Here is a 27109-nt window from a genome sequence, read left to right as displayed (position 1 = left end):
CCTAGGTAAAGGACAGCGTAATCACAATCATAGCGAGAACGTAACCGAGTTCGCTGTTGAATCATGATGCCGCTTGTGAGCGTCCACTGAGAGTTCGATTTCTACAGCGGTGTCTCTTGAAAGGAAAAATCTCCAATAAAAATCTACCAAAGATTATTATTTATTTATATTTTCTCAAGAAATCTTTTAACACGTATTACAAATATACACGATAGAGACTTGATGATAAAACGATGATGATATTACGATATCGTCCTAGATAAAAATGTGCGCAATCATAGTTATAAATTATCTGTAAGATATTAAACTCTAATCTAATCATTTTTAAATCTTTCTCTCTTAAGAAAATTTATTTAGAAATATAAAATTTATTTAGAAAATTTAGAAAATTTATAATTAATTTAATTAGGTTCAATTTTTCAATCTCATTGAAATAAAAATCTACCTTCTGCATTAAAAAGTATAAAAATTGAAATTATTATTAACATCAATTTGTACTTACGTAATATATGGAAGACTTAATTGCAATAAATATGCAATTAATATGTAAAGGTACTTATATATTATGTATAAAAATTTGAAATGCATGCTATTGTATCACAGAAGGGATAAAGTATAGTCTGAAAAGTGTATTAAATCGTAAGCAATTGTTAATTGCACGTCGAGACTGCAGTTTCAAAGAACTTAACTCAAACACGTCATCTGAAAATACTACAACTGCATTCGTATTTCGCGTTCTCGTTCGCGTGTATGCGCTTGGTAATAAGTGACAATTTTCCGATTGACGACGATGACGACTATTAAGGTCACGACGAAGTATACGAGAGCGAAAAAAAAAAGGAAAGAAAAGAGGGGACTACATTTCCGTCGCATGGAGTTAAGTCCGATTTAATTTATACGACACAATGCTCTTTGAAACGCACTTGCAGGCGTACGTAATAAATGCTGCCCGATGAAATCGTTTCCTTCGATTCGATATATATGTCTATATATTTGAAAGCACCATTACGTATTACGATGCTAAACTCGAATGCGCTATTCGTCGCGGCGCATTTTCGCGGAGATACTTGGCGAACTAAAATACGAAACGCTGACACGACGGGACTGAAAATAATGCAGCGGCCTTGCGGAGGTCTCGATCGCGACCTTGCACAACTTCTCTGCCGCGGAATAACCGCTATAGTAAATATAGCAGTTAACGTTTTACTACCAGATAACCGAAAGTATTAAAGATGCTAGATACCATAGCTTGGCCATGTATTTATCGTTAAAAGTTCTATTTATGTTTTATATTTATATATACAACATATCGGTCATCATGCTACAAAATGACAAAATTAGAATTCAAAATTAGATAGCTATATCTAAAAATGCAAACACGACTGTTAGTTATCGATATAATAACTAGAGAGTTTGAAAGAATACTATAAAGCTACTATAATGTATTAGGTGTTGGAATTAATTCGTAGCGTTTTTTAATGAAAGAATGTTATTTATTTCACATGAGCATTAAAAAATACATTAATGAAAGTACTTCCCATCACTTGTAAAACGCTACGAATTAATTCCAACACCTAATACTTCAAATGAAATTTTAGAAAATATGTATAAGTGGTCTCTTAAAACTCATCATTATTTAATCGAATTGATGACTTTATATAACATATACATATACATCAAAATATATTGACAAAATTAAATTTAGATTAATATAAAGAATAGAATAATTATTATGTCAAAAATTTTTGTGCCAATGTGTGAAATAACGAAAATACTTCGTTGTTTTCCCAAGATCTAACTTTACCAGTAAAAGCAGCTCCGTGCTCTGCAGAATAGAATTACGCAATTACGGACCTTGTCGACGCACCATGATACTTTGAGCAGTGGTTAAGTAATGAGTTTACGTTGCCTAAGGTCTAAGTACAAAGCCAGGATTGAGATGTTCGTCCTAGTGACATTTGAAGCGCAGTTGCGAGAAAGCTACGCAGACGCGCCCACACTAATGATGTCGAACATATCAAAGTATTATAGAATATATTATAAAAACTTTGTACCATCGATATAATATATTTCCTATGTATTTGTACCGACGTGAAATAAGTTTCCTTTCTTTTAAGAAACTCAAGCCAATTACGTGCACATGCAACGTGAAAAAATTATCTTGAACAGATTGAAAAAATAAAAGAGAGAAGTACGTTCAACAAAAACATAATTATCTTGAAATATTTTTTTTTATAAAATGTATTATAAAAATTTTACCATCAAAATATGTTACGTGTTTGCCCCAATGTAAAATAAAGTTTTCTTTCTTTTAAGAAACTCAAGCCATTACGCGCACACGTAGCATGGAAAATCTGATCTTTCACAAATTGAAGAAATGAAAGATTGAAATGTAGATACGTTAAAATAAAATATAATCGCAAAATATCATCTTTTCCGAAATATTCAAAGATAAATAAAATTTCAATTACGGTGTTGAGACAAAGAGTATAATATTATATCAAAAATATATGTATTTAAAATAATTTTAAAAAGATATTGTCCAACTGTTTTGTGATGTTATATTACTGTATTCCTTCGAATTTTCCACTTGAGTTTTATTTATCATTTAATTAATTTCAAGCTATGATTTTTTATGCATACATATTATAAAGTGTATTATACTCTATTATCATATTATTATCTTCTTAAATTTTTTTTCGAAATACATTATTTGATTCCTCCATTTTTGCAGGATTAAGCGCTTTCTTTGCTATTCGATTCGTCCTCGACCGGGCAGGAATGCATACTGCAGATTGACAAAAATAGTGCGTGATGGTATTCAGCAAATATCCACTTGAGCCCCAAGAAATTATATTCATTCGCATCAAATTAACGGATTATAACGTACAATATGAATTAAATTCGATAGAATTAAAGTATAACTTCTTGAACGGAACGTTACGTTTTCTTTTTTTCTTTCCGCTAAAATGAGACATGAAATGCCGAACGAACACGATATCATAGTAATTGTAACGTAATTAAAAATTGATATAATTTATTAAAAATATTATTACATATTCTAAAATAAAATTAATGTTAAAGTAATATAATGAACATTGTATTTATGTTATGTATGCTATTCATTTATATAATTTGTTTTGATCTTTTAATCATTTGAAATATAATTCGCTGACGATACTTTGCACTTTACGAGATTACAATTATTATAACATCGTATTACGTTACGTTTATTAAACCATCCTCGACGATATGAAATTTATATTCAATCGTTGAACAAGCGAGACGGAAATTATTAGTCTCTATGTTCCCTCGAGGTTCCGCAAGTAATTAATTAAATAAATTAACATACGTTGGAAAATACTCGTAAAAGGAGGACATATAACTCGCGAATAAACCCGTTCCTACTACGTTTACTATTATGCATAACTATATTCGTTTACTATTGATTAAACTATAATTAAAATAAAAAAAATCTTACATACTAATAGCTAAAGCGATATATGAACATTGCGAATCTGTTATATTTTTATTATACTATATCCTTTATATATTATATTAGATATACATATATATTATACAAAAGCCTTTCAATTATATAATTTCGAGCTCAATACGAAATTATGAATAGAAAAAGAATGATTGTTTTAATATGAATTATTAGTTATTGATTAATTATCTATTTATAAAATAATTTCTATTTAAGTAATAATTAAAAAATACATGCGATTAAAACAAATTTAGTTCTTATAAATAAAACAAGAAATAAATTAAAAGTTCTCAGTTGTTTTGTTTGAACTTTTAAAAAGTAAGCAAAATAAATCGGGGATATTTTTCTCAGCCTTAGAGAGACTTTAGGAAATACGGCTTACATGTTTTACACAGAATAAAAACTTGCTCGAGGCTAGCAAGTTTCTTTAATCCTTTAATGCAGCATGAAATTTAAAAAAATCGAGGCAGAATTAATTAAACTAATACGAGATATCTGAAATATTTTCTTCGTTATGTGATAATTGTGTTTCTCATATTGATAAGAAAAGGAAATATTTACCTTTACGCTTTTTTAATACTTAAAAAAGCGTGAAAATCATGTAAAGTCGACAAATTATTCTAAAATAATAATTTTTTTTTAATATAAATGCTATTATAAAGGATCATTAATTGATTTTTTCTCAATCCGAATATATTTAAAAATAATTTTTTAAGTCAATTTTTTATAAATGTAAAAGAAACAAAGGATTAAGCTACCAAAAGACATTCTTCATTGCTGCAATCTTTAAGTGTCGATCGCGAGAGTTTGCAGACACAAATAAGCTTCTTCCTCGAAGTAAATGTACTTATGCGATGATCGAACGCGATGTGAGGTACGTGAGCGGCGTAACTTAGCGCGGAACACCAATTCATACTTCGTCCATTTAGAAGGCGACGATTGGTCTCGTGTGTCATGAAAATGATGCATGATTACACATCCAATCGTGCATTACCCTCTTCTGCCGAATGCACGTAAGATAGAAACAATGTACAGGAACTGAACGAAACAATTGAAAAAAATCAATCGTTGTTAAGTTTGTTAGTTAAATCAAAAGCAATTTCATCCAATATTATTTTCCCCAAAAAATCGATATTCATATTCAAAATCAGAAAAAAACAATCACAACTTTTCAAAGATCCATATATACTGTACATAGAGATTGTACACATAAATCTTTTTTAAGAGCTAAATTGTTGATTTTTATAATACGAGATTTATTTTCTGCTGTATTATCTAATTATTTAGATATCAGCTACAATTTCATATATAGATTTAACACTCCTTTATTATTGATTCTATAATTTGGTATCATTCTTATAGCAAATTCGATTGGATGCATTGGTGCATATTAAAGCCGTTGTACACTGATTTAATCCATATAAAAATAAAATGCAAATATTTCGAATTATAAAATACAGATTTTACTTAACAGCTTAATAAAATGTATTGAGGATTTCATGTGTGTGATTTAATCCGTTTTGATTAATCCGTTTATATTAAACATACATTTTTACATCAGTTTGTGTACAACGGCTTTAATATGCACCAATGCGCACTTAAGTGCATCCAATTAGCTATTAGAAAAGATTTGATAAATTTTTAATGCAGTTTTTAACTTCTAGCATCGAATTTTGACAATTGAAAATTATTTAAAAAGTTTTTGTTACTGCTATATATAAGGTATATATAAGTATAACTTCTCACTACGAAGTAAGCATTTTGACCATCTATATTAAGTATAATATAATATAGTGCATGATACATTGAAACTGGATGAAAGATATTATTTTACTTCACAGTTAGCAAGAATTTGACACTTACAGCGCGCCTTTTTAAACGCGTAGAAGCCGCAATTCCCCTCAGCCTTCACTTCTGAATATGACTACGGCATGGTTTGAAGGTCGCGAATCTCTACAGGCAATTTTGGTGAGCTCGAACCGACCAGCGAGGCCTAGGCAATGGTACAAATAGGTTCAGACAATAGCTGTCGGTGCGTATGAATGAACTGCGAATGAGAGGTGATCAGCAAACAAGACAACCGTTCAAGATCTCCTTGTTCCGAACGCTGTTCAATTTCAAATGTTAATTACAATTAACTCTTTCGCCCCAGTCATTATCAATTATATACAAACACATTTTTTTCTCACCATTCGTAATATACAAGTATGTACTTTAAGAGGCAATCTGAATTGTTTCAGTTCATATATTTTGAACTGTGATATAAACTACTAAAAGGCCATAAACAAAGAATTTTCTCTCTTATCTGTCATGTTTACATTTGAAAATCTTGCTAAAAAAAATACATATTTTTTATTTGCATATTACAATTAATAAATAAAAAATTTAAACAGTGTCAAATAATAGTTTATCTTGCCCGACCCTGCATCTATGCGACAACAATAAATGAATAATTCGTCGTTACTGATTATTTACAACTACGTAAGTCAGATATCTTAACGCTGTTACTTGTTTACTATAGCAATCTGATAAAACTTGCGTGTTTTCGAGGCAGTTATATAAATCAATATTTTAGAATGGGAACGACCAACTGTAGTACAGAGATAAAAGAGATATTTGATGTTAGTCTCACACAATGTCTCGACTTGCGCTTTTTGATTTACGGAACTACATCAAACGTTCTCATTTCAGAGTACTGATGTAAAGAATTGCTTTGTTTTTAAATACAACACAGACCGTAGGCAATATAAAAACAACAAATATAAAAAAATATAGTCACTGTAGAAAAGATATCACGCGTACATTTTTCAGCTCTTTGGAAAAATATTTCTTTCTTAGAAACATCAAATATCTCTTTGTATTCTTTAGATCAGTGGTGCATAACCTGCGGCTACGATCGGCCCGTGAATTTTTACGATCCACCGGATCATAGATGAAAATATAAAATCATATTTCCTATTTTATGCAAACAATATATGCGACTATAATAGCAAGAGTTTATGTTATTTCTGAAAATAATCCTCTGAAAATAACTCTTAAAAAAGGCTATACATCACTGCTTTAGATAACAATCAGGTACAACATTCTCTTTTCTTTCCAGTCTAATCCGATTACGAAACACCAAAGATAATTTCAAGCTTGACGCTGGTGATATGACAATTGAAATAGTAAACTTCTAACGGATACTTATACATCTTACACTTGTGCAGATGTTACGTAACGAGCGGAGAAATGAACATGCAAGATCGCATCAAACCTTACCAGAGTGAAAATATATCTTCCGAGTTAAATTCAATTCAAGAATCGTTTCTTACAAAATATCTCTGGAGGTCTCTGTTTTCGGTTTATCGGTTGTCAAAAACGCACGCGATGGAAAGATTATATAAATATGCAAATATCCGATCTTTTCGAGGGCAGATGTCCAATTCGAATACGTTAAAAGAACCGAATTAAATCCGATTCGAGTGCGATTATTAGATAATTTCATAGCAATTAAAAGTTTTCAGTTATAAAAAATTTGAGAAAATTAGATAAGAGTCTTTATTCTTCCGCACGATCGCAAAGTAGATAATGTTGTTAATACTTCATTAACTGTGGTAGCTTAAATTTTTGTGTTGTTCGTGCCGTAATTAAACTTGTCAAATTGAAATTGATAAGAAAATTCAAATATGATTCAACTTTGCAAATCCTTATTTTATTTTGCAAAAGTAAAATAAGGGTTTGCAATAACAAATTTTTGTCAAATTGTTTCAATAATTTTAATATATATATATAATATAAAGTAACGAACAATGGATTATGCAGCAATGCATTTTATATTTATTAGATCGATTTCACGGAATCGATAGGTGGGACGAACGAGTGAATGAGTAAGGTACATGCGATCATACATGAACATTGTAATCGAAATTATTTTCAATGTAGGTATACAGGAAAGGTAAATGCGAATGCAGAAAGACACAAATTTGCAAACCAAAAAAACCTCAAAGTATGATTTGCAAATATCAACCAGAACGACAGGAATAGTGATCAGTGAAATAAATTACAGATAAGTATATGTGAATTATACGTATTGATTTTGCTAACTCTTTGTAACTTATGAAAAAAATACGAAAATTGTTTAAGCAATAGCCAATAAGAGCAGGCGACAGGAAACTAATTTATCTCGTCAAAGATAATAAAGTCAAAGATAATTTAATAAATAATATTCTAACTTACTAAAAAATAATTAATTTTAACAATCAGAAAGAGAGAGAGAGAGAGAGAGAGAGAGAGAGAGAGAGAGAGAGAGAGAGAGAGAGAGAGAGAGAGAGAGAGAGAGCGAGCGAAAGAGGGAGGGGAGGGGGGGGGAGAGAAATATTTATATTCATTCAAAACCAATTTAAATATACGGAAAGAATGTTTTATTGAAGTATTTAAAAATTCAGCTACAGGTCTAAAAATAAATTTTGTTAGACTATCAAAATAAGACATTCAAAGTGATTAACAGATATCAAAAATTTTTGCAACATTATTCATTATGTTTTAGTTTTTTACATTGTTGATTTAATAAAGTTATTTTCAGATCTATCTACTGAAATTTTTAAATATTTTAGATAAATTATTCTTTCTGTACAGTAATAGTATGTGTCTTATTAATTAATAAACAGTAAATTAAAATTTAAGAACTAGAATATAGAATCTTCGAAATGTTAGAGCTATATTATAAAATTTTCTATTCTGCGCGCTTTCTACAGTAAGTATTTCTAATATATAGATAATCATTGAATTATGTAATTTCGTTATTATGTACTATTACTTTTTATTAATATTTTATTCATCCTTTATCCAATTAAATTCTTTCTTGAAACATATAATGACTAATTATTACATAAATCACCTATATATGCTCGTATAATTGTCAAATATAATACTTGTACAAGATTATATACCTTTTGCTCTTTTGGGTCTACGAGGTTTCTCTTGAGAGCATGCAAACGAGACAGGCTATCATTAATGTTATTATGTCGTTCCTTATAAAGGTCGTCGAGTTGAATTAATTCGCCATGCAAATCAAGCCGTGGATTCAAAATCATACAGAACCATGTCGCGTTTGTCTTTATGCGATAAATCGCTCGTCTCGTTTGACATAAAATTCGATCGAGAAACACGAGAGACGAGTACGGTGACGAGTTCATTAGAACTTCCAGTATACTTCCATGAATATTATACTTTAATATGAATACTTGACAGTCAATATTTTCTCATCGACTATTTTAAATTTTACAATCAATGGTATATCAATCTTTTAACTTAAAATCTTATATAAAAAAAACATTTTAAAAAAATGTTACATTCTTGATTTAAAAAATATGTTTTTTTTTCATATGATTTACTTTTCCTCAAATATTCTTCGATTATACGAAACATAAATGTTATAAATATGCAAATAAGTAACTACATTTATGTATGCAATAAATTAAAAATTTCAGAACAAACTACATTGTAAAAATTTGTGGCAATATGTCATTTATTTTTACATTTTAGTTGTTAACACTTTTTTTACTTTAAATACAAAGCGCCACTACGGTCTGAATGTTAAGATGTTGAACTATTATATATAAATGAATTAATTTCAGAAATGATAATTGCGTGCCGATATGGTTGTCAGACTTTCAATGCAATCAATCTGAAATATCAGTTTGAAACTCTTTTTTTATTAGAATCTTATAATTCTCAGAGATGAGTAATAAAATTTTTTCTAATAAAATTTTAGAACCTTTTTTTAGCTTCAGAAGATAAAATGTAAGTCATACCTGAACTAGAATAAAAAAAATCTTAGTTGGACATTTTAAATAGTAAAAAAGATAAAAACTTTAACTTTGGATATTATTCATATTTTCTCGTTTTTACATACATAATGTTCAAACTAAAACAAAGAGTAAACGGTTAGATAATCTCGAAAATAATAAAATCTTCACACAATACAATCTTCTTTGCACATTAATCATGTAGTTTCGTTTTCAATAGTCGTCAGTTTCTACAATAGTTTGATAACGTTTCACGTATAACACGTGAGTTCCCATACTTTCAACGCTATTTGTTCTTAAATTTATTATTTTTTCAAAGGTAGTTATACGCAATAAATATGGTAATATTTGCAAGTCAAACTGTCATGAATAGTAATGAATAAATTATAATTTTTTGAATAATATCAGACATCAGTACATAATTTAACACGTCTTAAATAAAGTATCTTTTAAGACTGTGATGCAAATACCTACACAACCACTAGGAAATGTAAGCTTTAAACGATCGAACTGGATCTTTAATATTTCAATAATTCAATATAAATTTATATACATATCCAATCCTACAAACTGCACGCCGAATTTAATTTTCAATCGTGAAACGTAATCTTAACAGAAAACTAAAATAGTAATATATCACAACTTAAGATAACAAAGAATTGAATAATATTGATGCTTATAAGCATCTTATTGTTAAAAGGATATTCATAATCTGATAATATATAATTCATAATCTGATGAGGTTGATGCTAATAAGTATCTTATTGTTAGAAGGATATTCATAATCTGGTAATATATAATTCATAATTTGATGAAGCTGATGCTAATAAGTATCTTAAGCCTATAAATAATTTTATTGGAAAAAAAGTTACTCTGAAAAATAATACGCTTTATTTTGAATTTAAAAAATAAAAATCTTTTCAATTTTAATAAGCTAATTCATTCGTATTGTGTAACAGTTTTAATAAACTTTAATTTTATTCTCGTCTATAGTAACTTTAATTCATTTTTCATCTAAAGCTATATAAATTCTTTAATATATTTACAAACGTAATATAACGTTAAAAAAAAATAGATTATACTGATGTACGTTATATTTACAGTTAATCACTGTTGTGATGCAATAGAAATATTTTATAACAAAATTAAAAATCTATCTCTCAATGCTATCATTTCATAATGTAGCTATAGAAACGTTGCTCAAATAATATATAATAAAGTTATTATTATTATCAATTCTCACACTTTCATAAAGTTTCAATTTTACATTCATTCTATTACTTGCGCACACAAAAAGAAAAAAGATAACTACGTATAAAATTGTAAAACTAAAAAAGCAACAAAATTTATATTTTTTTTTTTACTAAACTTATTTGCGTCGATTTTTATGTCAGATTTAATTGGATCGTAAACATACGCATTGATACAAGATAAGATGAAAGACTAAAAAGGCGGAAACAATGATTGTAATAACGTTTGAATGAAAATATAACTGGTTTTGTAAATGCCGCTGTAAAAATGTTTGGATGACTTCGACAGAAGCTGAGAGGCAAGCAAATAGTCTTAAAATATAGCAAAATGTAAAGAAATGAAACATGCAGGCGTTCGATATTATTGCGCACATAGTGAAAGTAAATTATCACTGAAATAGTTAATCGTTAGAGAAAGACAACTATGCATTCATGAATAAATTTATCCATAGTAAAATATTCTTGCACAGCGATGACACATTGGTTATATATATACTTAGATAGAACAAAAGCCAAGGTCTTATGTGCCATTAAAATACACAAATGCCGATACGCAATGTCGGATATGTATACAATATTTTATGTATACACATAATATGTAAAAAAGTTGTTCATATTTTCTACTTTTAAATTGTTGGCAAGTGGGTGTAACTCATACACTTATATTCAGAAACAGAATTCTATAATAATTTTCTATATTATCTATCGCGTGTCCTTTTTTTTAATGTTCTATCGATATTAAATCGAGTTAATTACTGTTATTAATTACTACATTTATGAGTTGTCATAATAAAATATAAATAATCGACTAAGCCTTCTTTTTTTACTAAAAATATTAATAAAAACAAATTATTGTTTATTAGTATAGCAAAATAAAATATAAACACATATATGCAATTTTCATTATTCATCGACATTCAATTTTGAAGAATAAAACAGACCTGTCAAATTATTCTCAAACAAAGTTAACATTTTATACATTTAAATTTTTAGATTATAGACCGAAAAGTTACAATAAATGATAAAGTGTCTCAAGACTTTCTTAAAGAAAGACTAATTTCAATTTGATCAAATAAATTAACATCATTAAATTAACGATCTAAGATTCTGAAATATTCTCCATTTGGATACGATTCATAGAGCGAAAGAACACTTCATTATCATTCGCTACATATATGCACGGTAAAGCTAAAGGTAAAATGCCAATAAAATTATACTGTTCACTGTTAAATTCATAATGTGAAATTATACCCAATTTGAGTTTCATTTCTATAGATTGCCACTGGCCTTACTCAATATACCGTCAATTTAATTAAAACAATGGAGTTAAACAATTCAACTCAAGAAACTCGAGAAATTAAATTCGACTCAAATTTAGTTTATTATTTAAATGCATACATTAACATAGACATTGTTTCCTTTGAGATTAACCACAGAAATGAATTAATTTACATTTTGACACTCATACAGAAGTTATAAATAACAAAATGTATTTAACTCAAAGGATTAATTGTGTTATCGTTGCTCCTTTGATATTTGATAGAGTTTATTATTGTTTATTAGAAAAAAATTAAATTTTCATTAAATTAAAAATGTAAAGATGCTTTTTTAATTAAAAAATACTCTCTAAAGCTCTATTGTCTATTCTTTCGGGTAGTCTTACTCCAAAGAATGAAAATTAAACCAGTCTTGAAAAAGAGTTTCAATTTTCAATGTTTAAGAGTGAGATTTTACTCTTGAGAGAATAAGATTTACTCTAAAAGTTTAGAGTATATTTTATCAAAATCAGGACACACACACGCACGCACGCACGCACGCACGCACACACACACACACACACACACACACACACATACACACACACACACGGTAGTTTGCAATAAGAACTGCGATTAGAGATATGGAAGAACTATCTTCGTAACGTTATGAAGGTTGATAAATTTTGCGACATGCTCGATTCAAATCCGAGCGCGACTACCTATCCGCATAACCGTTCACCTTGATACACCCGGTGACTTTATCTCGTAATAAGACAACGAGACTGACCTTGGTACCGGCAAATCCATAATGGTAGCGCGATGATGCTGATGATGTTGCTGCTGATGTGGCACGTGATTATCCGTGCCGATGATCCCTGGATGGAGAGTCTGTTGCGGATGTTGCGGGGGCAAACCCCTCAAAAACGCTTGCTGGTGCTGCTGCTGTTGCTGCTGCCACATGCCGTACACTTCGAGATGCATTTAACGATAAATAAATATACGTCTTCTAAAGGAAAAAAAAAAAACAAGTTTTCTCATCCGTTTGCCCGTACAAAGTACGTTTGCCCGTCGTCGTTGGCCATTGTAAGTCGCAAACTTTTCAATTCGCTTTTTCTATCGTCGATATTGTCTCACAATTCTTATGTCACGAAGATAACGACGATTGTTACCGTAACTTGTCTTTATTCGCGATTTATTCAACAATCACACTTGTTAGCACCGATAAACATAGGTCGCAATTCGCAGCAGGTGTCCTTGCAAGCGTCGCTCGCCATATTGGAGAACGGCGAGTATCGTTCGGTGACGCGTTGTCAGTAGCGATGTCTCTCGGCCGTCTTATCGCAACGGCGACGGCTTGTTTGCCGGCCGAATTAAAATTAGCTGGTTAGCCGGTGATTAATCGCGGTCGCTCGATAGCTTATTCGCGCGGCGATAATAAAGGCCTCCGGCCTTGCCTGTATCTGGCAAATGTTACAAGAAGTTCAGCTTGATCAATCGATCGATGAAGCATGTACCGGCACCAAATGTTCCGTCGTTTCCGAATCTGATGTCACGCTATATCGTCCCGGGTTTCTATGGATAAACATCCACTGAGCTTCTTTAACGTACATGAACTTTATTGTAGATTTCATGCAAGAGTACTATTCCACTGAAACTCCACAGAGCCGGGATTAAATCGTTACGACGATGTTTACGCAATTTTTATCAATCCCATCAAAGTTGATGATAGTTTGACACATGCGCGCGCGCGCGATTGTTGTTGGATCAGAGAAGCTATAAAAAGTCGTCGCTCGTAAAAAGCTCGCCGGAAGTTGACACCGGCCTTGACACCGTCTTTCAGATTAGAGACAAATCGTGAGGAATATGATTGCGAAACTATGGGTTTCTCGATGATCGCGATGCAGGGATCGTGCGATCTGTCTTTTTCTGCATCTGTTTCTCTCTATCCGTCCTTTGGTATTACGCAGAGAAATACGCTACGTAGCAACACGAGGCGCGAACTCGTCGGCGATGGCCTTGACACAGTATACTGAACAGTGTCCACCGCGGGTATACGGAGCGGGCGATTTATTCCTAACACCGTCCGATCAGTGGCCACTGCTATTTCGCGTAATTTACGCGCGACGCACTGTGTGCACTGTGTGTTGTAAAAGGTCAACCGCTACCGATACAGCGCGACGCCGCGGCTGTTGTTCCGCTTCGTTCGTCGGTGTCACCTGTTTACTACTTGCCGGTCGCAACGTCGTCGCGTCGCAGGCAAGAGACACGGCCACGCACGCGCTCGCGTGCGCGCGCGGGAAACTGCGTTTTTTTTTCACAAGCAAACGATTACAACGCCCCGGCAACGCGTCGAAACAACGGCGTTGCGCATCCACGCGCGAGTATTCGCGAAACTGTCAATCGTCGAACATCACACGGCTCTACCCGAGACTGGGAATAGAGAGACGAAAGAAGAGCGCGAAAGAGAGAAAGAGAGACCGTGTACCAGTAAGACTACAACTCACGACGGTCGGATCTGAACTGCTCGGCGAACGCTACCCCCCACTCCCGGTAACCAATCAGCGCTTTCCCCCCACGCGGAGACAACCAATCGTTCCCCTCATCTTCTCCCGCCGCTCGTCCATTCGTGCGCCTAGGCGTGATAACACAATACGTTATTAGGCAACGCTCACACTGACAGGCCAACGATAAGAAAGGAGTTTTAGATTGCATGTGTAAAATGAAGCCATACATTCGTTCTTCCTTTCTCTTTTTGCCGAATTCTTTTATGCGTTGCGTAATGTGCTTTTTAAGGCACGCTCACAATAGGCGACTTTTTTTTAGTATATGTATTTTAAATAGATAAAAAATATGAGAATATTAATATGTATGACTTTTACAATATCATAATATTATTATTTAATTATATATATATATATATATATATATATATATATATAGGTTTATAAACTTTATAATATTATAATATTATAATTTAATTATACAATTATTTACAGGTTTTTAAGATGCTTATTAGCTTCACTATTAAAATGGACGGTTAATCTAATTTGAGATATTAATTTCAGCATCAGTTTGTGATTACGTTTCAAGTCTGACAAATCTTATCAGCGTGAAATTTATAAAACTGAAATATACTCTCTCTTGCAAAAATTTGCATTTAGTATTACTAAGATTCGCTTTGACTGAAAATAGGATTATTTCTATTTTAATTAATTGATTATAAAGATTATATAGCTAAATGTGTGATTAATTGCGTAGCTGATTAGTTAATTATATTTCATCGTACATATAGAAAATTTTCTTTTAAAATTTACCCTGAAAATATGGTAGTTGTAGTACAATACAATATTTTAAAGATTTTTACATGCACTTTATTAGTAGAGGTTTACATTACAATTCTTCGAAATACAATGTTGTCCTACGACTGTCATATTTTCAGGATAAATTCTAAAAAAAAATTCTCTCTATGTATATTGTTATAATTACATAATGTGAGATTCTTATGTATATATAAGATGAGTATATTTGTATCTACACTGCCTCAATATATCATAATTAGACATAACAACACGAGTATATTTTTATTTCCTACTTCCCCTAAGCAGATAATTTATTATTAGAGAAATTTGTTTTCGATGTTGATAAGACTTCGATCTTTCGAACGATAAGCTATTATGGGGATTTTATGTGACTTTTATGATATACAATCATAAACAAGAAGGGAACTTAAGTTTTTTTAGAACCATCTAAATTGATGACGCAGAGAATGCAAAGGTCGATGTTTAAAAAACGAACTGCGCAGTTAAAATTTCATTAATGTAGAGGAATATCGATAATACTTTTCGCTTTAAATGATATAACAAACGGAAGCATTGAATTTCCGGATAACCGATCTACCCAATGCGACGACCTGATATTTGCAATTTTTTTTCCAATGCTTCGTATTTCAAATGAACAGGCAAATAAAATTTGCAAATGTAATTCTCGAAACAGTAATCGCGGTAACCGCGCACACGTAGTAATATTGGATAAGAATTTATTTTACGTGATATATTTTACATATATTTGTTGCTGCAAATATCAATAATTTGTATTTTCAGGTATTGCCCGATTTTGGTCTTCTTTTATTATCATTCAAAGTAAATATTCATTTATATCTCTTTTATTGCAGTATACAGTCCAAGATCGCGTGCGCAAGATATTGAGTTAGTTTCTTATATTTATCTGTGCAAATAAGATATAGGCCACGATTCGATGTATCGCGTAATTTTCTATATATCGGTGAAACGTCACGAATATATCAACTAACTTGTCCATTGTGTGCATGCAGATATTGTGTTGATTACATCGTTCTAGATGCAAATCAGAAGTTTTATCATGATTATTAAAAATAAGGATCGCCGAGATATTTATATTTTCTCATAATAAATTACGTTGTATTCTTATAAGAATATTTTACCTTTTGTATTCAAATTATATTATTAATTATTTAATGTAGAAGATAAAATATAGAAAATAAAATAACGGAAAATAATTATATATATATATATATATATATATATATATATATATATGTATATATGTATGTATGTATATATATATATTATATATATGTATATATATATATTATATATATGTATATATATATATATATATATAATTATTTTCCGTTATTTTATTTTCTATATTTTATTAATATTTCAATAATAATATTAAAAGTCTTGATTCTAAAAAAAAAAATATTAGGTGTTGGAATTAATTCGTAGCGTTTTACAAGTGATGGGAAGTACTTTCATTAATGTATTTTTTAATGCTCATGTGAAATAAATAACATTCTTTCATTAAAAACGCTACGAATTAATTCCAACACCTAATATATATATATATAAATAAAAATAAATAAAAAAAAATATATATTAGGTGTTGGAATTAATTCGTAGCGTTTTTTAATGAAAGAATGTTATTTATTTCACATGAGCATTAAAAAATACATTAATGAAAGTACTTCCCATCACTTGTAAAACGCTACGAATTAATTCCAACACCTAATATATATACATTTTTTTTTAGAATCAAGATAACTTTTAATATTATTATTGAAATATTAATAAATAAGAAAATGAATTGTATTGGAATGCGCTGTACATACAACTTCATATTTTTTTCACTTTAAACAGATAGGAACTGCATAAAATAATTGTAAAATATTAAAAAATTTTAGAATTCGCACGATGTTTCCATGAAAAAAAGAAAAAATAAATAACAAAAGGGATAAAACATTTTTCGTCGGTTTTAAAGCTATGTTCAAATAATAGATATAAAAGTTTTGACACGATTCGACGTGTCGTTCAACAATTCGAAGAGCAAAACCCTTTTGATTAGCCATGCCGTAAACCGAGAAGTTGATGAAATGCAGGAATGTTGCACTTACAACTGATTTATTAGCCAAAAAGCAGCGATTATCTAGAGAGATTGTATTCGTATAAGCAGCTATAATTGAATTAACAATAATCTCTACTTTTGTAGAATAATTTCGTCATTGTGAAATAGAATAGCTCTTCACGTTCTCGAATCAACACGCTCACTCATGCGCACACAGATTACTTTATGCATCGTTGATTTGTTACACTGAGAGAAAAATGTTTGATATTTGACTATAATTGCATAATAAAATAATTATGATTAAAAATAATTTATAGAAACTGAATTTTTATTCCTGCTATAATATTAATAATAATTATTTATACTTATCCTATTAAAAATATATAGTTGGCATTGAAAACTATAAATTCTAGTTAAATTATGGCAATTGCAATCATTTTTTCTCTCAATGTAAAAAGCAATCTCTATAGGTATTTTTTTTACAATAGGCCAATTTAAACTTTAACGTGCACTCTTCACTTTAAAATATAATTGGCACAGAAAATGACTATAAATTATAGTTAAATTACAGTAACTGCAACCATTTTTCTCTCAATGTGTAAAAAGTAATCTCTAGTATTTTTTCTTGAATAAGCTAATTTAAACTTTGATATGTAATCATTATACGTGTAATTTTTGCTTTAAGATTTAATTAATCATGATCTTTTGCTTAATTTTATTAAATCTTTTCTCTTCCTGCCATAAATTTAACAAATAACATCATACATTCTTGCTAAAAAGCGTATCAGTAAAACGATTCGTTCTCGACGCGCAAAATATTGTAGCTCAACCATTGCAATGCATATGTAATTTAAAATTCGCGATAAATATATTATTTCGATAACTAACAATCAATAGAAAACAATCTATTTCTAATTTATATAATAACAATGACAGTTTTTTAATAAAATAAAATTCAAAATGTCGTATTACATATATTATCTTCGTTATATCACAACAAAGGAGAAAAGTAATTAGCATCCAAAGTAATTGCCAATCCAAAATGTGACAATTTTAACTTACCCATACGAATTGGTACTTTCAGACACGGACGCGGCATACGGAGAGGATGTGCCAGCGTCATCCTCGTCCACGTCATCCTTCATTTTTCACAGCTTTTCTGCACATCAAAATACTTTGTTAATTTAAAACTGCTACATTATTGATAAAATTGTGTGAGCACGCGAAATGCAATAACTCAACCTTTACAAGTAATTACATTTTGTAGAGACTGAGTTATGAGAGTATTTAACTCAATTTATCGTACAAACTCAATCTCGTTTTCACATTTTGCATGAAGAATTTATAAACTTTAGGATGGTCACTGTAAATATTAATGTAAGATACTTTGTGATAACAAAAAAGTTTTTAATTAAATGTAAATTGAAAAAGTTATTATATCACATCTAACAATTCTGTACATTTTTTTTATTATGATACAAAGTTACGTAATCTCATTAGTGCGATGCGCATCTCTGTATATATTTTACAATGAATAAATTGCGCAAAAAAAATCAATTAAGTTTTCTATATTTAGAACGTTTGCTATTAGAGCAAATAAAAAGAGTTCAATTGTAAAATACTTATTTGCGCATAGGCTTTTAAATATTTATCTAATACGTTGTACAATTTCTTAACGCACGGTACAATTGAATTGTTGTGATAGAAGAAAGCGTGAGTAAAATTGTGATTCCTGAAAGTCTAATAAGAATAATATTCAGGTTTAATAAATTCTATTTCAAGAAATTAATGCGAAAATGATAAGTGGTCATCAGCCAAATGATATAATTAATCGCTCATGATGCACGTAGCTTTAAATTGCTTCAATGTAACAGGCTTGTTACATAATAAATACCAGAAGAGTGTAAAAGAGAGAGAGAGAGAGAGAGAGAGAGAGAGAGAGAGAGAAAGAAAGAGAGAGAGAGAGAGAGTTTTGGTGATTGGTCATATATTATAAATAATATTGAAATATCTTAATCTATAATTATATCTTTATAGCACATAAATATGAATGTCATATGAAAAATAGATTGATTATTAAAAATTAATTAACTCTTAAATATTAACAATTTTAGTGTTATTTAAATAATATTACATAATATGTTTTAAAAATTGCATTGAACTAATGTATCATTTTTTATAAGTAAAAATACTTTAAAACTTTTTGTGAAGTAAAAGATAAACACAATAAAAGTATACGCAATAATTCATATTCAATGTATATCCGTACATTCTATGTATATTTAATGTATGGATATTATTCATGTTTATTTTTTCCATGTTAACTGATATCTTTCATCTTATTTCATATCTATATTCATTTTTATATCTTCATTTTCTGTTTTATTATTTAATGCATGTTCTAATTTTAGGTAAAAATAATACTCTTTTATTTCTCTCTCTCTCTCTCTCTCTCTCTCTCTCTCTCTCTCTCTCCTTCTCTTTCTCTTTATTTATTCCATATCTGTATTTATTTCTACATCTCTTCCATTACTTAGAATATATTTTTAATTTTAGTTGAAAATAAATTTCGCCTTAATCAAATTTTATTTATTTTGTAAAATAAATAAAAATTAAGTATACTATACAAATTCACAGATTGCATCTGTATATTGTATATATGTATTTTAACAAGTTGTGAAATCCGATTTATTTTACTATCGAAATAAATGACGAATCGGATGTTGAAATTGAAAACTCGCTAGGTTCGAGCTACGACTTTCACCTTGGATATAATCTCATGCCCAGAATGAACTTTATAGAATCGCTAGTTCTACGTGACAGGCAGAATTTATCGTTGATCGCGCTTCGTTGCTCTGCGAACGCGCGCGAGCGTGAACGCGAATCGAATTTGCGATTTGTCGCAGCGCACAAAATGCCGACTCGATGCCGGATTGACCGACATTTGGCGAGCCGGTAAAATCAACACAATTCAGACCGCGAATATACCACATCGTGTAGAACGGTCGCACGTCTCGCGTGTATGGATAACAGTGCTAATTCGTGACAATCGTGCGGCACTACACCCAGGATCAAGGGTGGTCTTTGTTCATGGTCACGCAACTCTCTATCACAACTGCAGATTATAATGTGTACGTGATCCCGAACGCATCGCACGCGAAAGGCGTTTTCAGCATCAGTGATACTGCAATTCTGTTCGGGTGATGGACTCCATCATATTTAAAATGTTTGATATTAATAGAGAACTGAAAGTTCGATCAAACCTTCGCGGACATTTAGATATATTTAAGATCAGTTAGCTACTAATGTATTGTGGTATGTAAAAGTATAAAAAATGTATGAAGAGAATTTCTGAAGAGAAATAAAATATGTGAAAGCTTTTATAGGTAAATTAGAATAAAAATAATTGTTTGAGTGAATTTTGAATATATTTTAGTTATATAAAAATTACGTATCTTATTGTAATATATGATCAATGTTATATTATTTGTCTTTCGTCTTGAGAAGATAACTTCCGCGACAACAGTATTTTCTCTTGTGTAAAATAAAAGTTAATTTGTATTTATAAATAAAGAGAATAAAATATTTCTGCCACATTGTACTTAATTAAACAAGTGAGATAATGAAATTATCCCGGAGCACTATTTTCATTGGCATTATTTTCATGCATTACTCTCATGAGTATCTTTCAAAATATGCACTAATAAAAACTGTTTATTTAAGACTAAAATACAGCGAGAAAACTACCTAAGATTAATTGTGCTGTACCTCTGATTAAAAAAATAAAAATGTAATTTAAATATGATTAATTTATATATGATAGAATAGAAAGAGAAAGAAAGAGAAAAAGGAAGAGGAACAGAGGAAATCTTTTCACATCATCAGACTCTCAATATTTAAAAATGCTTGATTATAATTTATGACGTTTTCACCGTCCGTCACAAAAGTCGTTTGACCTGACCGAAAATAGTGCGGCATTTTCGTCCTGTATTCTCCCGACGTGAAGGGCGGGCGTGTCGAGCTTATCGCGATTTCTATGCAACTTTTATTGTTGCGTTCCTATTGTTACAGGATATTGTTTCCTTTTTTTAAAAGTTTCTTTTAGAACTTTGTCATCAGTGGTTAAGAGAAATAATTTGAAGCTTCGTTTCACCACCGCAACGGACGTCAAGGAAGAGGACCGGAGGCGCACATCGGAAGTACCAGGTCATTCCAAGAAGGGGGTAGTGCGCAGATGACACCGCTTTGACTTTTTTGCACTAAAATTCTGTTTGTGAACGTATAATCCTGTTGTCGAATTCCTTCTAGGCATTTGTTAAGGAGGGAATGACTCGAGCGGCATGAGAGGACGGATCTCCGTCCACTCTCTGTATAAACCGAGCAGGAGACCCCACTGATGATGCCGCAAGGAAGCCTGCGGGAAATGGAAGTTCCATACGGACGGGAAAACTTTCCAACGAAGAGGCCCATCAAATCCTAGAGGTCCTCCGCCCGAATAATGCAGAGGAGAATCTTAGCAGCCGTAATAGATGCCAATCACAAGTCATATCCCAACCTTTATCAACCTAGCAGGACCAAATGAGCAGAATCGAAAAAGACCTTTTGAACTATTTAGTGCTCATTTAATGCTAATTTGTGCTATCAAAAAGAAATTAATATATTGATTCATTCTTCCAGAACCAACCTCTAACTGAATTGTACATTATTAGGTAAGAACAAAGTATCCGCCAGAGTTTCCGAAGAAACGGCGGGGGCACAAATCTGAAACTTCATATTTTGGCAGCACAAATTATGATGCTTCTATTGTGGAAGTAACGACTGATTCTGCTCGTGGCGAAGGGTACTTTACTCTTGAACCTAATACCTGTACGATTCAATTAGAGGTTGATTCTTGAGGAATGGATCAATATATTAACTTCTTTTTGATAAAGCACAAATTAGCACAAAATGAGCACTAAATAATTTAAAAGGTCTTTCTTGATTCTGCTCATTTGGTCCTGCTAGCTTGACATATCGCGCGTACTGGATACAGGGCGCGCGACGCGACAGCGATTCGGATCCGTGAGGGCTCGCGACCAATCAGACGCGATAAGGCTTATCACGCGGGCCTGCGGTGCCTGCGTGCTTCCGAAAGGACCTCGGGAGCACGCAGGTACCACGTTGAGCGCCAAATTTGCGACCGCACTCACGAGCGTAGTGCAACTTTGTCACGCGTTCGTGATCGTAATTTTTTACAGGTTCCCTTGATAATCACAATTCTCTCCTTAAAGTCGACAAATTCCACTAGCACTTAATTCTCAATACTTGGGCGCCAAGCACAAGAGCATGCCACTCTTTCTCGGAATTAGCTCAACGATTCTACTTAAATTACAAAGATCTCTACAGGATCACGAATGCGGACAGCTCGGATAACCGACTGCTCAGCCACGATATTGGTTCATGGCCGAGAATGGAGAACGAGCAGGGCGATAATACAACAATAAAATAGGCAATTTTCTTTATTTGTTACATTAAATGATAACGAATATATTCTCTCGCTCACATATTTACAATGTTGTACACGCTGGGTAATAGATTAACAAATTTCTTTACGTAGTAATTCTACGAATCGTTGGTAGCGCAATTAAAAGAAATAAATGAGAAAACAATGAGATTCTAGACACAGATTCTGTACACAAATATTATCTGAAACATATATCGACAATAAAACATGATACAAAATTACGACGTCACAATACAACGATAAATGACCTGGTTGTGGCCACGGCGAGCATATAGAAACTGATTCGAAATTGATAAAAAGAAAGAACCGGTATGATATATTGGCAGGAATGGCACGATCACGCGCCGCGCGCCTGTTACGACGACAAAGTTATCCACTATAATCAGGCCCAGCAAAACGAAACCTCACTAACCTCAGAATCTTCAGAGCTAATGACTCACACGATCTCGTCAAATTGCTCGGAAGGTCCTGTGTCCTCGCACGTCTCACTTTCGAGCTCGCCACAGCATAAGTGCCGGGCCCAAGGTCCTTTTGGAAGCACGCAGGCATCGCAGGCCCACGTGATAAACTTACTTATCGCGTTTGATTGGTCGCAAGCCCTCTCATGGATCCGGTGCGTCCTCGCAAGTTGCTGTCGCGTCGCGTGCCCTGTATTCTGCGCGGAACTTGTGGTTGGCATCTATTATGACTGCTCACAAGATTCTCCTCTGTATTATTCGGGCAGAGGGTCTCTAGGACTTGATGGGCCCCTCCATTGGAAAGTTTTCTCTTCCATATCGTCACCTGCGCGCTACTCCCTTCCTGGAGTGACCTCGTGCCTCCGATTCTCTTCCTTGACGTCCGTTGCGGTGGTGAGACGAAGCTTCACCGAAGCTTCAATTATTTCTCTTAATCATCGATAAAAAATTATCCTAAAGAAATTAACTTGTAGAAAGAGAGGAAATAATAAAATTCCGCGAAACGTAACAATAAAAATCCGCTCCGAAATCGCGATAAGCGCCCGCCTTCCGCGTCGAGAGGACACAAGACAAAAATGTCGCGCTATTTCTGGTCAGGTCAAACGACCCTTGTGACGGACGGTAAAAAACGTCACAAGTTATTTAAGGAGACGGCTGCATAACGCTTTGGAAAATTTGGAACAAAAATTCGTTCTCAGAATCGAACAGCTTTGAACCTGTCCGTAACGTAGTTGCACAAAGAATATTATATTACGTTTATAGACGTAATGTAGTTAAACGAAGCTTTGTGAATATATCTGATCTGATTCTTTAAAATCTTTGTGTTCTGAATCTCTCAAAGAAGTGAATAATGGGTAAGTGTTTATATCTGAAGTCAGGTAGGTTCGCGATATATCAGGTCGTTGACATTGCATTACTATCACTAAGCTCTACTGCATACGCAGTATACGACGATGCTGATAAGACGGCCAGAGGTAACATACGTACGATGCACTCAATTCTAGACATTTAGAATCCAGATCAAATATACAAAACGCTTATATATCGTCCGATATTAAGAAAGCTTTCGTAAATCAATCTGAAAAATACCTTGTAAAAAATTTTTCATTTGTATGTTTACAGAAATATATAAATATAAAAACTTGTATTTATATGTATATAAATATATAATCGTATTTTTCAATTTTAGTTATAAAAATATTTATATAAATTGTGTGTATGTGTGATTCAAAAATTTTTACTTTAATTCATACCCATATTTATTTCTATATCTCTTTGTTTCCTTTTTATTTATTTGTTTTCCTTAATTAAAACATTTACTATTTAAAATAATTTAAAAAGGAATAACTTTTTGAAAGAATGTGATTCCATTTTTTCCCAAAAACTATTAATTAATTTGAATCTTTATCATAATTAAATTCGTGATTCTGGTTCTTATATGTTATTATTTGTTGTCAGAATATTATTATAATATTTTATATACATAATATTATAATATTTTATGTACAGATCTCAGAGATAAATATAAAATCAGATTTTTTCCCATTCATAGAAAACTCACTCTGGTTCGACTACTTCATAAAATATCTAAAAAAGTAATTATAATGAAAATAAGTAAATTCAAAGAGCGCTAATTAAACCGCCGAATTTCGCGCGATGAAAATGCAAATGTCAAATGTGGCCAGGAGAAAGATGAAGAAAAAGGAAGACAATAACGAATCCCCTCGTCACTTCACGTCATAATATTCAGTCGTCTAGACGCCAGACTTCTTTTGTTCATTCCCGCTGAGCTGATTTTCGGGAATTGTTGCGAGGGTTGTGAATCACGACGTTACATTGTTATACAGGGAATTTTACGAGAAATGCGTGGGATACAGGTGTACAAAGGATAACTCTGCGTTTCGGTTGCGGGTTGTTGTTTTCCCGGTCGGGGGAATACGAGTACATTCGACACGTCGTTGATCATGAGAGACGACAAAACTCATTCGCCTCGATGCACACGTGCGACCACCCGTTGCTACCGACTCTTCTTTCTCTCTCTTTTTCTCAATTCGATGGCGGTTAACGATGCTCTCGAACCAATTTGGTTTCGCACTCGTCTTCTTCCTTCTGTCTACGTTTTTATCTGTACGTCATTCACTGTCTAAACTTTGACACTTCAAATAGTTTTCAACGTTAATACCATGACATTTAAAAAACGCGATAATATTAGAGTGATATCGTAAACCCTATAAGATTCACGATTCATTTTTCCCCGCAAAAGAACTGAATTCAAAGTTTAAAATTTTAAACTTTTAAAAATTTGAAATTTCCAATATCAACGAGGTTGCTTTAAACAAAGATAGTAGTAAGACTGCAGAACGATTTGAATCGTTAAAAAAAATTCATTTAAATTCATTTAATCCGGAAATAATTTTCATCAGAAAACTGATGTTGCCTAAATTCTTCGTATATTGTTACGTGTAACATTAATGTCTTAATATGTTCGCACAAACGGTAACGAAAGTATGGAGTGCATTACAAATTATTTTTTTAATCTTTGTTGCGTGTTCTTTCTTGGAAGCGTAATCATATTTCAAGAGAACTTTATAGATATCTTCGGGATAGCATGTACTGCTGTAGCGTGAGAGGAGACGTATCTAGCAAAATATAGGAGTCAGAGTCCTTTGCCCCTGAAACGCAGGACAGAAGACACACGTGGCTTGGCTTACTATGTGAAATACTACACTCTTTACGATATAGTTAAGATAATCTATTCATTCGTTTAATGTTTAAATTTAATTATTAAATACTTTCGTAATAAACACAATAGAAGTTATGTTAACATTTTAAATACTTTCATAATAAACATAATAAAAGTTATGTTAACAAGAAATGTTTTATCACAAAAAAAAATAATCTGCAGATAACTGTTCAAACATATAACAGTCTTAATTCGAGATATTGATCCCAAGAGTATAAGATAATAACTTTATATAACGATAAAAAGATATACAATAAATAAAGCAGACGACAAAATATCTTCCATAGACCATTTATATTATAAAATTTTTTTGTGATAAGTTATTAATTTAAAAAAAAAATTTAAAAAGTTTTTATTGGAACTATTAAATTTAAACATGATAATAATATCTCCTTTTACATGATCATATATGATATTTGCTACATATCAAAATTTATAGAATAATATATTATATGTATCATTCATATAATATGTATATATTATATACATATTATATGAATGACCTTATATACGTCTTGTTTATATGAACATATACTTGAGTAAATAAATTCTACAAAAATTCAATATCAAGAGTTCTATAAAGTTAGCAGGACCACATCAGCAGAATCAAATAGGATTTATCGGAATTTTTAGTATTCATTTTATACTAAATTATACTATTAATAATAATTTTGTACCGTATCATTTCGAAAAAAATCGTTATTTACTAATAAAGTTATTTTAAGGAAAAAACATGTAAAATATTACTTTTAATGGCATGTACAAATTAGTACAAAGTTGTGTTAATTTTTACCTTTGTGTTTTTTTATGGTCCTGCTAGTTTTTTTAAATATTAAACTAGCAGCACCACTTTTCTCTTGGAAATAACACATAATATAGAATTGTTTTTGGTAGTAATATAAAATAATACAAATTCAATCCTATTGATTTCTAATATTATTTTTCGTTTTTTCTTTTTATTTTGAATTGGTCCTGCCAATTTAATATTAAGCTAGCAGCGCTACAATTTTTTTCGAAATAACACACGGTACAAAATTATCGTTAATGGTACAATTTAGTACAATATAAGTGCTAAAAATTCCAATAGGTTCGATTTAATTCTGCTGATTTGGTCCTGATGAGTTTTATAGAGTTAATATCAAGACCAATTTCACATTATGTCATATTTACAGACACGCGTTTTCATGACACATGTTCACGTAGAGATTGAATGCCGTAACAATGTCCTGCTACTG

At 31.5% G+C, this 27109-nt stretch overlaps 1 protein-coding gene across 7 annotated transcripts in view; it reads right to left on the bottom strand.

Moving 5' to 3' along the window:
* LOC105145055 (uncharacterized) overlaps nucleotides 1–27109 on the bottom strand; it is a 108618-nt gene that overhangs the window by 66067 nt on the left and 15442 nt on the right. For 3 of the 7 annotated variants that reach the window (XM_011054380.2, XM_011054382.2, XM_087414008.1), the window contains one exon: nucleotides 18233–18329. In XM_011054380.2, coding sequence (XP_011052682.1) covers nucleotides 18233–18315 — 83 coding nt within the window. In that variant the 5' untranslated portion in view covers nucleotides 18316–18329. Of the gene's footprint in view, nucleotides 1–12575; nucleotides 14437–18232; nucleotides 18330–23085; nucleotides 23178–27109 lie in introns of those variants that run through there. The other 4 variants (XM_011054381.2, XR_846036.2, XM_087414009.1 and 1 more) reach the window with 4 other exon arrangements.

This window comes from Acromyrmex echinatior, chromosome 15 (assembly GCF_024713525.1).
Source record: "Acromyrmex echinatior isolate Ae372 chromosome 15, ASM2471352v2, whole genome shotgun sequence".
NCBI classification, from domain to species: Eukaryota; Metazoa; Arthropoda; class Insecta; order Hymenoptera; family Formicidae; genus Acromyrmex; species Acromyrmex echinatior.
Note: the sequence above shows the minus strand (reverse complement) of the source record. Positions and strands in the feature narration are given on the sequence as shown.